Source organism: Diachasma alloeum, unplaced genomic scaffold (assembly GCF_001412515.2).
Source record: "Diachasma alloeum isolate Michigan unplaced genomic scaffold, Dall2.0 Dall_scaffold_00181, whole genome shotgun sequence".
Lineage (NCBI taxonomy): Eukaryota > Metazoa > Arthropoda > Insecta > Hymenoptera > Braconidae > Diachasma > Diachasma alloeum.
Window position 1 is genome coordinate 993323 of NW_021680347.1, and position 14171 is coordinate 1007493.

At 36.6% G+C, this 14171-nt stretch overlaps 2 protein-coding genes across 2 annotated transcripts; one reads left to right on the plus strand and one right to left on the minus strand.

Annotated features, from left to right (window-relative positions):
* Window positions 1-92: 92 nt before the first annotated feature.
* Window positions 93-2977, minus strand: LOC107046234 (DNA-directed RNA polymerases I, II, and III subunit RPABC1). The gene is made up of 2 exons (XM_015268810.2): window positions 2517-2977; window positions 93-528 (listed from the first exon to the last, which is right to left on the minus strand). Exons 1-2 carry the CDS (start codon window positions 2816-2818, stop codon window positions 198-200), a joined length of 633 nt encoding a protein of 210 aa, XP_015124296.1. The 5' UTR covers window positions 2819-2977; the 3' UTR covers window positions 93-197.
* A 138-nt stretch (window positions 2978-3115) lies between these two features.
* Window positions 3116-11030, plus strand: LOC107046333. The gene is made up of 4 exons (XM_015268935.1): window positions 3116-3749; window positions 5227-7542; window positions 8747-8948; window positions 9033-11030. Exons 1-4 carry the CDS (start codon window positions 3532-3534, stop codon window positions 10548-10550), a joined length of 4254 nt encoding a protein of 1417 aa, XP_015124421.1. The 5' UTR covers window positions 3116-3531; the 3' UTR covers window positions 10551-11030.
* Window positions 11031-14171: the final 3141 nt, after the last annotated feature.

The window sequence follows — 14171 nt, forward strand, 5'->3', positions numbered from 1 at the left end:
ATATAGATAAAATTTTTGGGTGTTTGGGGTTTCGCGTAAGCATCCTCAATTATGATAGTTGCACGGTGTGACGAAATTAATACAATTAATCATTTCCTTAAACAAAGTATACTTTATTTGTACAGTTCTTCAGGGGATAGCAGTTTGATTGATGAATGATTAATTCCTCCTCCATAAGCAAAAAATAGAAATCCAAGTTAACAAACGAGCCTATAAGAAATGTATCTCCCAGCAGTTTCCGAGGGTCGAATAATCTTGACAACCTGTCCACGCTTCAGTCCGAAGTACCTGGCCACAGGATCTCCAGCTTGAATCCTCATGAGTTGATTCTCCTTCAATTTATATCTCATCAACAATTCGTCTTTCTCATCCGGCGTCAGAACAATGTGCTCTGGTACTAATTCATGTTCCGTGATGTTGATCAACAATTCAGACTCCAAAAACTGTTCCAGGATGTATTTTGGCGCCATGTCGACTAGCGATTGCTTAGCTGAGGGTGTCATGCCTTGTTGGACAACAATGATGGCTCTGAAATGAATTAAACGAATGGGATTTCGTTAGAAAATGATGCAGATCCGGAAATGTGTTTTTATCGACTAAATGACCTGTTACACACAATGAAATCCCTTCATTTTTTTAATACATCTGATGTATAATAAATTAAAATCTTGTCTTCCGAAAATGTAATCCTCACATTGTAATTACATGTACCAACCCAATTACACTTTGTGGACTCTGAATAGCACATTCCACAATTCAAACCTGTAAATGTTTAATGCATTCTACGCAATATTTTTTTTCAAAATTCAAATTTTTGAAAATTGCTTCTTGGCAAAGTCCACAACCGAAAAATTATTCAAGAGTGGGGTAAAATGGACACCCGAAAAAGTTGGTCCTATTCAACTTTTAATCAAGACAATTTTCAATAGATTTTTTCCAACAGAATCGTGTCGGTATCTTTTTGTAGAGAGAAATTAGAGTTGGAAGAGATTAACAAATGAACTTCAACGTTATTAAATTTTGTATTGAAGTTTGAAATGTAGAGTAGCTGGGATTTGCCGTTTTGCTATTGAAATAACGTTGAAATTATTATTTTTTTTCAATGAACAATTGCACGCCGGACACAATTGACCTTTTGTCCATTTGCGAAATTTGTAAGACGGCTACTTTTCTACTCACAAAGGAAATCTCCATAAAATAATTGGGCGAGGGGAGGATAAATCTGCAAAGAAACATTTGGTTTACCCCCTACGAAAAAAGTAAAAAATTAGTTGTTTGTTCAATTTGAAAATCGCGGTTATGACTAGTGTTTCAGAAATTGAATAATATTGTTGAAACATAAAAAATTGAGGAAGAAATCGAACTGTCCATTTTACCCCATTTTTGCTTTACCTTTACTGGAACAGTAGATTTGACCCAATTCAACTCATTCTTTAAATCTGGTGTTCATATTGTCCCATCCTCCCCTACACTGAAAGAAAAACAAACACGTTGACAAACAAGTCTTGTTTGGGCCAGCAAAATCGCTAGTTGAAAATTGCCAAAAAAGAATTTGTTTGGTTCGAATTTGAAAGTTGTTTGAAAATTGAAAATTTGAAAATTGTTCTGCTTTCGACAGCAACGNTGGAACAGTAGATTTGACCCAATTCAACTCATTCTTTAAATCTGGTGTTCATATTGTCCCATCCTCCCCTACACTGAGAGAAAAACAAACACGTTGACAAACAAGTCTTGTTTGGGCCAGCAAAATCGCTAGTTGAAAATTGCCAAAAAAGAATTTGTTTGGTTCGAATTTGAAAGTTGTTTGAAAATTGAAAATTTGAAAATTGTTCTGCTTTCGACAGCAACGAAATATTTGGCTCAAGAGGCGAATAATTCACATCAGACGGTGCCTTTTCAGGATGAAAATATCTCATATAGAGGAAAATTTATCAACAAATATTTTATCCCTTGGTTACAAGATTGCTATCATATCATTATTATTGTTTCACTTAAGAGTTCATTTCTTGTCTGTGATTATTAGACAGCCGAAACGAAAAATTACTATCCCTTGTTTCGCATAAAACAAAGATTTTTCGGGAGCAAAATACGTATGGAAGTATCGAATAACGAAGGAGTAGTACTCGAAATGACATTTCTTGCGTGTACAGAGAACCCAATTTTTTTTTAACTACTAAATCTATTTTTGCGACAAAAATTTTTCATTACGGCGCACTCTCTGCATGTTTGGCACAAAAAATCCTTTTTTGAAAATTTCAAAAAAGGAAGCGTTAGGTTCTTCCTTATTTTCTTGGCACAAGTAAGACTTGTTTGAGAACTTTGTCGTTTTTCTCTCAGTGTAGCAGAATTCAACATGTGTATCGTGCATCTAGAATGTGAGGATTACAATGCAAAACATCAAATGATTCACAAAATAAAGTGATTCCATTGTTTGTAACGGCCCCTTCCGCCCAGAAAATGCTCTGTCGATGTCAATGTATGCCCGAAGGGCTTTTATAAACTCTTGAGCCATTAACCTGTGGATTTTCTCTTCCTGCATGCGTTGACAATAAGTCTTGATAGTTTTGATCCCAATTTTCGGCTCATCCGGAAAGAATACGAACAACTGATCCGTGGGGTCATCGTTGTGAGCAACCAGAACAATCAAATCACTCCTGGCCGGCCTCTTCTCACTCGGTTTATCTCCAAATTGCTCCTTAAACTGCTCCAAAGTCTGATCCAATTCATCCTGTGTCACCAGATAACCTCTATCGTGGCACAACTGCATGACTGTCTTCCTGATTCTCCACAACTTGTACGTCTCCGCTTCGTCATCCATCTCACCTCAATAAAACTCCTCTTCAATCACGAATAAAGATTGCAAACTCCAGAATAAATCTTCAATTCTTCGAATCACAAGTGTCACATTGGAGTTGAAAAACGTCTATCTATAGAGACCCAACAATGCAATCCAAATAAAATTCTAACCTAGAAACAAAAACCGCGCGACGCCGACAGTGCTGCCGCGAAAATCTGTGGATAAAAATTTTTCATGCAAACAGGTGTTTACCTGCAGTTTTCATGAACTGACATAAAAAATACAGTCGAAATTTGTGAACAGATTGAATATAAAACGCTTTTATTTTGCTCTCGTGCAGGGGTAGAGGATAGCAAATCCACCTCTAACAATTTATAGTGATCATTTACAGTTTATAAATGAAATGTAATTACTCAGCAACATTGTACTGACAATGTTTGGGATTAATTGGGGGTGGGAATTACGTGGAACAATGTCATCAGATTCGATCGATAACACACAACACCTGGAAGGGGTAGTTGAACGAGGGCGAAGTGGGTGTTAGTGTTTGTATCCATTTGTGGTATGGGGTGCACGCGCACACGAGCGCGTAAAGAGGATAGGATTATATCCTGTGGGTAAATTTCTTCATGAATATTATTATAATTTTTCACGTTAAATGTTCATGGCAATAACGATATAACTTATCGACAAAAGAAACTGGATCTGTTGGGAGAATATTAAAATGTAAAGTTATGCCGAAAAAAAGTAACAGGCATGTGAAGGATTCAGGGACAACGAGGAGACAGCATATTGATGACAAAGATTGTAATGACAGTGGCGTCAACCATACACAGAGTGTACGTATTGGCGTCAAAAATGCTAAACGATGGTTATCGTTGAAAAAACGAATGGGTTTTGTCAGTGATGATGATTTGGTGGTACATCTGCTCGATCTTGCCGAAACAATCAGGTAATTTATGCATTTTTTGTTCGCTTTGTTTATTTATTTGGGTTCATTCGTGGATTTTAATTAGATGGGATTGACTATTTCAACCCCCTCGGGGAAGCTGTCATTGGGGGTTCCTTTGTGCTGTCATTTGTCGGCCATACTTGTTTAAAATACCACCCCTGAGCTGATGGAGAGTCATGAATTTGTAGAAAAGAATTTAACGTGTATTTGAATATTACTATAACTGAATCCGATATGGGATCATGGGGTATTTGAGAAGTAATGGGAATGTTTATTGAATTTTCTAGGATGCCAGGTTCCACTAATCATTTAAATTTCTCCAGGCTGTGGAAGAGAATACAAACAAATGAAATGTTGCACACTGAGAGAAAAAAAAATTTGTAGGATTAACAATATCGAATGACTGATACATTTTTGTCTAAAAAATGCCTTGAGGTACTCCAATTTTTCATGGCTCTTGGGCACCCAATCGAGGAAAATATTGTGATGAAAATGATCTTCCTCTTAGAAATCACTTTTTTTCCCTTGAGGATATCCAAGTACTTTGGCTATTTTTTCTCCAGTGAAACGCTTTTCTACTTTTGTATGGAAACATCAGAGCTTTCATTTGAGCCCTATTTGACCCTAAGTTTCCGAACATTTTGCAGTGATTTTATTATTTAAACTTTGCAGGTCTCAATTTGAATCTCGATATTGAACCGTTAGAAAATATTTTTTAAATCTGAAATAAATTAGGTTCACTTTTGAAGGAAGATTGCTGAAATTATTAGAAAATTGCAATTTTTGAAAGTGAGCATTTTCTATAAATATTTTGTAATCATGAATATTTAACAAAATAATAATTCTATGCAAGATGTGATTTGAATGACGCTGAATATTCATGATTTTTTTCAAATTTTTCTCGCGCACAAAAAAGTTGATCGAAAAACCTAACGAATTCGCTAGAAAATACTATTATATTTCTATGACACTTCTATTGAAAATTGTATTAGTTGTTATAGAATTTTATTTTTCATACAACTTTTTCTATTGAGATATTTCGAATAGAAATTTCTGAACTCAAATTTTCCAAGTTTTTTCGTTCAATTTCTTTAATGAGAGAAGAAAAAGAATGAATGAACCAAACTTGGAAAGCTTATGGCGGAAAATTCTTATAGAAAATGTCTCAAGAGATAAATATGTATGAAAGGATAAAATTTTACTAATTTTTTTTATACAATAGTTTCTATTGGACATTTTCTACAAAAGAACGCACAATACAGAATTTTTTAGTGCAGTATTTTCAATAGACTCTGTGAAAAACTGATAGAATTTTGAGTAGAAGTTCAATAGAAACCGAATGGAATTCTCTTAAGAATTCGTTAGGTTTCTCTACGCTTTTTTTGTGCATACAAAACAATAAATCTCTAGTCAAATTTCCAAATAAAGAGTTCATGCATTTAACTGTTTATTACATTTACTTATGCTCCAATTCCAGAAAAGATGAAAAAACCCCAGAAAAAAACTGGGAGACGAATGGCCATGCCGAGGAGAAAGAAAAAACTAACAATATAACAGAAGTAGAGCCTCCAGAGCCACTTCGTAGAAGCTCAAGAAAGCAGAACCAAGAATCTCAAAAGGACGAAAAATTCCTCAAAAATCAAATGGACAATCCTCCAGCAGAGCCGACAGAGCGCACGGATGAACAGCAGGCACAGCACAAAACAAAAATAAAGCATCACAGGAGTAAAACAAAGCATCATAAGGAGAAACGCAAAAAGCGGAAGCACACAAAGAGTTTAGAGCCTGAAGACCCTCTGGTAATGGAAGATGATGGTAATACGATAGAGCATGATGAATCTAAAGACAGTACAAGACAACCTGACCATGAAACTAAATTAAACAAATCTGTGGAGATCCATGAAACTAGGGACGAATCTGTCATCCAAAAGACTGAGACTATAGATAACGTAGTATTAACCAACCATGTAAATAGTAAAGAGAATATTAGTCAAAATTCACAGATTAACGACAATTCAATCGACAAAAATACAAGTGTTCAGGAAGATAGAAATTTAAGAAGTAGTATCTCAGCAAAGTGTTCAGTGGTTAGACACTCAACTGAGCCCAACATTCCCCAGGAGCTTGAGTTAAAAATCGAGAGATTAGAAACAACAAAGCAGGAGGCACTCCCCCCGACTCAAAGGAGAATAGAATCACGAAATAAATTGCCAGAGCCTCAGGGGAAAGCTGAAACTGACGATAAGAAAAAGAGAAAACGAAAGCATCCAAAACAAGAAGCAGACCCACTCCAAGACGACTCAAACAATGAAACAAATGCTGATGAGCACAAGCACCGTAAGAAGAAGCACAAACATACAGAGCACAAAGTTAAAAAAAATCACGATGTGAGAAAAGCTCCACAGGACGGAATGATTCCCCTGGAACCTCGAGAACTGGGACCTGATGAGCCATCTCCCTCGGTTGGAATCCTCCCCCAAGGAGACTTGGACATTGAAGGGAGTCCAGATCACCAGAGACTTGCGATAAAAATAAAACTCTGCCAGGACTGCAACAGTCGCCACATCCAAGATGCCTGTCCTCTAATCTCAGCAGTCTACGAAATCCCAGACTCGATATCATCCATTGACTGGATCAACATGCAGAAGCACAATCCTGAAGTGGCAAAAGCCCTTGCCTCCGAAAATCCAATGTCCGAGGGTTATGGAAAACTGGCAGACGATGGATTCGAGTCGGACGAGGACTCAGATCAGTACAAATTGAAATCAAAAGTCCACAGTGAAGAGAAACGTCTCCAAGTCGACGATGAGCGACCACTTTACTCGAGAGATTCTCTGCCAGACTTTCTGGAGCTCAAGATATCAACCAATGAACACGGACTAGGAGTTTTCTCCAAGAATCCAGTGCCAATGTACGCAAAATTGGGGCCATTAGTTGGAGAGCCAGTCAAGGAAATGGACATTCCTGATGACTTCTCCATGCGTCACATCTGGGAGGTGGAGAACGATGGAAAATCCTCATACATAAGTACAACTAATCCTCTAAAGAGCAACTGGATGCGCTACATGCGACCTGCTGAGACCAAAGAAGAGAGAAATGTCGCAGTAATAACCCAAAACGGCAAACTCTACTTCGTAACAACGCAAAACATAGCACCGGGGAGCGAATTAACATACTGGGCGGACTCCCAGTCGTCTGCATGGACACGAAAGAACAAAACTGATAAAACAAACTGCGGCGGCTGTAATCTCAATTTTACCCATCCAATTTACTATCGTTTGCACTGCTGCATATTCCACGACACTAATTACAGTTTAACTATACGTAAATATCACTGCAAAGTGTGTGGTGCTGCTGTACTAGGTAAAGATAATATCATGAAACATGCGGCTGAACTTCACGCTGGTCGTGGGGCTTATCAGTGCCAGTATTGCAGGAAATTCTTCCTGCGATTGAATTATCTAGAAATGCATCGCACCTATGGCTGTTCGCAAAATCCGCAGAGATCTAGGCCACTGTGTGACTTTTGTGGACGTAAATTTTGCCAGCCACAGAAATTGAAGGTACACATTAAGAGGATGCACAGCGATATGTCGGAGGTACTGAGGGAGTTTCAGTGTAAATTGTGTTTGAAGTTGTTGGGATCGAGGGCTGCCTTGCAAAGACACATGAAGGAGGTGCATCATAAGGATGTCGTCGGGGCAGCTACTTGTGATCGATGCGGCAAGATGTTTCAGAATAAGAGCAATCTTAAGATTCATATGTTGACACACAGCGGTGTTAAGCCTTTCAAGTAAGCGTTATTTATGATTCGTGAATAGTAATTTATTGGACCTTTAGAATTCGATACTGATAAATTGGGACTATTTAAATTAATGCACTGAGGATTATTCCATAGATTTTATAAGTGATGTTGAATGATTTTTTTTATTTCTATCGTCTGTTTTATTTGAGTAATTCAGGGTAGTACCCGAATCGTCAGTAGAGTTTGCCATATCACGTATGAAAAAATCCTATAGGAAATCCTGTGGAGAATTCGAACGTTTCCTATAGGATTTTCCAGATAGGATTTCTTATCAGATTTCTCCTATTGTATTTCTTATAGGATGTCCTATAGGATTGTCTATAGTATTTCATATGAGATTTTTAGCCGGATTTCCTGTAAACTCCCGTGTTTACTCCGCCTTTCATGATAAAACTTCATTTTTCAAGTTTTTACCATAAAAAAGCTCCGTGGACAACAATTTTAAATAGATTTACCCTTTTTTTTTACATTTTCGTTAGACGCGAAAGAATAAAATTGAGCATCGGTTTTTTAAAATTTCAATTAGAAAGTTTATCGGTTTTTTTCTTAATGTTATGAGAAAATCAAATTTCTTCGATTTTCTCTTTTTTGTTCGCTTTTTAATAGCGTCTAAAACTGTTCAGATTTTATTAGTTGGAATATGGGAGGGATGGGAAAATACAAAAGGCCGAGAGGGCATACATCTTAAATAAACAATAACTAATAGCGTCTAAAAAGGTTGCTTTGAATAGATGAGAAGTTTCCATACATATTTTTCTGTTATTCAAACTATACATCGTTACAATCTTCAATTACCCGAAAAAACATTTTTTTAGACGTTACGAAAAACCGAGCAGAAAGAGAAAATGCCAAAGGAATTGATTTCAATTTCATGGGGTATTTTTATGGTAAAAACTCGAAAAATGAAGTTTCTTCCCCATGGAAGGCGGGGCAAAATGGCCTAAATTCTAATCATTCCTCTTTTTTGAGATGCCCCATCATATATAAAAAGTCCCTCGATAGGTCTATTGAGCCACCGCAAACTTTCAAGTTCCAGGGTAGTCCCCCTTGAACAGTATTTCACTGAATCATTTGTCACGTTCATTGACTCTAATGTGAGGAATCCATTTAAGTTGATCATTTTAATCATATTTCATTCAGAAACAGCCCCACTCCTGTCCCCATAGAACTAAATGATTATTCTCCCCTTCAGGTGCAAAGAAAATAGTTGTAAAGCTGCATTCACCACCAAACAATGTCTCCAGTTCCACTACAAGAAAGTCCACGGACTAACTGAAGAGATGATGCCGAAAATCGAAAGATCAGTGGCATACACATTCGATGCATACAGCGGAGGTCCCTTAGAGGAGTCCTCCCAAGACAACACACCGAAATCAACTCGCAGAATCTCCCAGGTATTAAAAATACCCACGAATTCATTTCTCATCAAACAGCTCAATGACTCATCAAAATCCAACAATTTTTCTCATCAATTCCAGGAGAACAGCGGTAGTTTACTATCAATGGAGGACGTGAGCTCCGAGAACAGTATGAAAACCGAAACCCCAGTGCCATCGTGTCCCCCAAGTCACTCAGACATCGACCCAGAGGCCTCAATGAATCACCCACCCCGTCAAGACATACCAATGTCATCACCGCGACACGAGGTAATCTTACCTTCAGTTCGTCAGGATCTCGATATGTACGGGACTTCCAGGCTCCAAAGCAAGGGGAGTAAAAAATGGATGGGTGAATTCAATCCTCCCCCAACTGTCAAGCTCCCAGAGCACTCCCACCCCATCTCAGTGACCCCAACAGACCCCTACAAATTCGAGGATCCCCCCAAGAAGGATGAGGATCGTTCAACACCTCTGCCAATGACCTCAACCCTCATGGACGACAGTAAACTCGGTCTGAACGTCTACCGACGAACCGAGAGTACAAATGCAAGTCTACTAGTCGAGGCAGCTCTCGATGCAGCTGAGAGAGACATCGGTGCTGTCTCCAGCCCAATCCTGGAGGACAATGACAGAGATGGAAATCTCTACTCAATGTCCAATCAACTGCACTCCCCCCTCCCCTCACGATCTCCAGAGAGTCATCTAGAATCGTACATGCAGCAGCAGGAGGATCTGATGTCCCCAGCACCTACCACAGACAGCAGAAATACTCCCCCCAACCATGCGCACTCAGACTACCACCTCCATCGATCAGTGGACTACATAAGTGCCACTAGGACTCATAATATCGAGCAGTATCTCCATCACGAGGACCTCCCTCGGGGCTCCTCACCGAATAACTATATTCACATGACGCAGACTGATCTAGTGTCTCCATCAGCAACTCCGAATCGTTATCAGGAGGTCCATCATCATCATCAAGTCCCCGCTGAGAACCTCTCGAGTGACGAGGGCGACTCTGTTGCCCAGAATCTCAGTATATCAGTTAAAGAGAAATCTCTTCAGTTGGACTTATCTACTTCGTATAAATATGATTCACTCGATTTTGAGTTTGGTAATAGGGAGAGAAACTTCGAGCCACTAGTGCTGAATAATGGAGAGCTTCAGGGACTCGACATGAGTGCCAGGGGATTTCACACGTTTGGCTCGCAAATGCAAAACAGCAGATATCATCATCATCATCATCTCTATGATATTGGGGAACGTCAGAGTGTCGATTTAAGTAGAACTGGGAGCTACTCGATATCACCACCACCACCTCCATATCCTCACAGCGATGTTCTCAGGGTTGTTAGTCTTGATCTCACTCCTGGGGGGAGGCATTCAGTTGATTTGAGTCTTTCGAGGAGTCATCATATTCATGGCAATAACTCGAGAGTGCTTACTAGTCCACAGCCAAGCTCAACGACACCCCACGTTGTTCCTGATGCCATTGAGGGACGAATGATGTCTCCACCACCTCCACCACTATCTGCTTACAATCCAGCTTATCCGGTTAGTCCTGCGCCTTATCATCCACCAAGGCCTGGGTATTATCATCATTCTGGATACTATTGAATGGGATTGTTGAAGCAGGAAAATTGAGTGGTGGGCGAATATTTTTTTTCTTCATTTCATGTATGGGTGTTTTCGCCAATTATTGGTATGGTTTTGTACCTTCAAAAATTCAATTTTGTTGAGACTTCTTATATGGCTTTCTTATCATTGAAAGACCCCAAAAAATTTTTGTCAATTTCTTTCAAATATTGTTACATCCACAACGTTAATTTCTGAATTTTGTGAGTTATTGAAAAAATTTTGCGTCTCAGCAGAGGTCAATTTTTTCTGGTTTTCAATATGGATTTCCGACGTACATTTTCCGTTCTTTCGATTGAGCATGATTTCAATTAGCTCACATAGTTGGAAATGCTTTCAAATCGCCAAAAAACGAGAAAATCGTGCGTGGTACCTCTTTCCCCCAACTCGATTGAAGATTTTTTTCTTTCCTACCCAAAGTGATTATTTTTATAAAACATATTAAAAAATTAGACTGGGACTGGATCCATTCTATTTAAACATACTTTTTTTCAAATTTCGTTTAAGAATTTGTTTCCCAATTTCTCATTTTTTAATTTTTTCATTCCAAAATTCATTATTTATGGTTTATAAATGGTCGATAAATAATGAATTTTGAAATGAAAACATAAAAAAACGAAAAATTGAAAAAAACGAAATTCGAAAAAAAAATTTGGAACGCAAAATTTTGTCAAAAACAAAACTCAAAAATTAACGTTGTGGGCGTAATAAAATTTAAAAAGAATTGAAAACAATTTTTTTAGGCCATATGAATGATAAGAAAGCCATATGGAAGTCTCAACAAAATTAAATTTTTCAAGGTACAAAACCATACCAATAGTTGGCGAAAACCCCCATATAGAAAATTCCTACAGACTTGTTCTATAGGAAAATTTTCATCGTTGGAAACCAGATTTTTTGTAAGAAATTCCAGAAAGAAATTTTTTTCCTGTAAAATTTTTTTTTACATGTTTTATTTTAATGTGAAAAGTCTACAACTTGTCTATCACGTTTCATAATTTTTTTCAGATTTCTGTAAGTACGAAGCACAAACTCAAGTGTGATAATCTTTTATATGAATTATAGTATTTCTGTTAATTTTCGCTTGTTTCATACATTCGTTTCCTCCGCCGCATTTTTACGACTTCGATTAGAGAATATATACAATCATAGTTTATTAAAGAATTGTTACTTATAGCGTAGCTCATATTCTTCTATAACGAGTTCAGAAAGGTATTGAATACTCATTGAATTTTTTTCAGGATGCCTAATAAGTGATAAATCAAATTAACAAACACAACGTTAATGATATTTCTAGTCATTTTACATTCGAGAGTAAACCACAGTTTAAATGTAAATCCGAAGGGAATTCCTTCTCTGGAATTACAGAGTGAATCACTCAGTAATCATTTATTATTACTGTATATATATATTTCCGTGACACGAAGTTCAGTCGAATAAAATTGTATAGATTTGTCTCTTAATTGTTGCATAGTAGTTGTAATTTTTAGTTCTAGAATTGTGTAGGGTTTTCATTGTAGGGAGAAACACGTGACCGATTGGGAAAAATACCAAAGATGGAAATGCTACTAACTTTTGTGCCAAAATTGTATAGGGCGTAATTGTATTCAATTTCACTTCAACAAGAAAAAATTGTCGCATTCAAAACAATTTTTCCAATGCGAATTTTAACTCGTCAGGTAGTTCATAATTACTACACAAATTTAACAACTATTTTTTTATTTTTAAAAGGTAATTTTATATGTACATAAATGAAACGAACGTGAAAACACAAAAGTGGAAGGATTCATTGTAAAGAGTTTTCAATCATCTTCTACAAGCATTTCTTTAAATAATGATCTCTAGAATTCGTAGATTAATACAATAGTCGAAGTAATCGAATAAACAATACAACTTAGGGTCAATTTTACAAGAGAAGAAGAGTCGTTCACTTATAACTACGCAATATCTTTGTCTTCTAGAAGAACTCTTAACTTCGTTTTACGTGTGATAATTGCGAAGCAGGAGGGAAATGATAAAACATGCAATTCATGAAAATTTCAGTAATTTTAGTGATGAAGATTTATTTAACTACGATATCTGATCATTGTAAATCGGGCGCATCATGGCATCAAGGAAAGTGATATAAAAAATGTATTTCTAGGTAAACAAAAAAAAACAACAACTAATGCAAAAATCGTCGATATTTTTCGAATACAAAACGAATTATGGCCCACAATATATTTGTATCAGGTTCATTAATTTTTAAGAATTAAGGAGTATTAAAAAGACTAAAACTCTGGAGAATATTTTGCTAGTGTCATTGGTGGTAATCATGTCCTTATATTCCTAAATTCTCTTCTCTGGAGCTGACGATATTTCTATGAAAACCTTTTGGCACAATTATTTTGAGTTTACTAATTTACTATTCATTTGATATGCAGACTTTAGGGGGGGGGGAGCACGGATGAAAAAATTTAATAGAAAAACCTAACGAATTCGCTAGATAATTCTATTGAATTTCTATTGAATTTCCTATTAGTTTTTGGCCGATTCTATTGAAATGTTCAATAGAAAATATTCTATAGAAGAAGTCAAATGAATTTGATTCATCTGTACAGTTTATTCTATTGAGATATTTTCTATAGAATTTCCACGGCTCAAATTTTCCAATTTTTTTTGTTTGATTTTCTTGATGAGAAGAACAGAAAAATAGAATGAAAAAAACTTGGAACATTTGAACCGAGGAAACTCTACAGAAAATATCTGAAAAGAATAAGTTATATAGAAAAATCGAATTCTGTTGATTTTTCTATTGAATATTTTCTGTAGAACATTTCAATATAATCGGCCAAAAACTAATAGAAAGTTCAATAGAAATCTAATAGAATTTTCTAACGAATTCGTTATGTTTTTCTATTAAATTTTTTCGTGCGTGAGACCGCGGTGAAATTCGAAAGTTGCAGGGGGTTGCCTTTTTCGTACAGATAACTAATTTTATTTTTTTATTTTTTTTTATTATTGAGAATACTGATGAGAATAATAATTTTCTGTTCAGTAGAAAAGAACGGATTAGCGCGATTACACTTTTCTTTTTTAGATTCGATTGAAATTCGGTATCACATTTTCCTTTTTCCCCCTCTGGGTCCTTCCCTGGGCCTGCCTTTGGACTTTGGATTTCGCTGTTTCATTTTCTTTTCAATTAATTTATTGACAAAATCTTACCCTGTGAAAACTTGGCAATAATTTTAGATTCTGCTAAATGGAAAATTATTATTCTCATCAGTGCTCCCAATAAGAAAAAAAAGTTGATAAACAACAGTTAATAAAAAATTTTTTTTTGCTTGAATTGCGTCAAACAGTTGTCTTTCGATTGTTTCATTTTGCTCCACTCTCCCCTACATTTTATTATACTGGAACATAGGATTGGATTGTTATGTTTCAATATAGTGGCATCCAGTATATATTTCATGTAATTAGAATGTGAAGACTTTCTGTATATAGACAAGGCCTTAATTACAACATCAAATGTGTGAAAAAATGAAGAAACCCTATTGCGCGTAACAGGTCATCTTGCCGAGAGAATGCTCACGCGCATGAAAAAATTTCATAGAAAAACTTTGC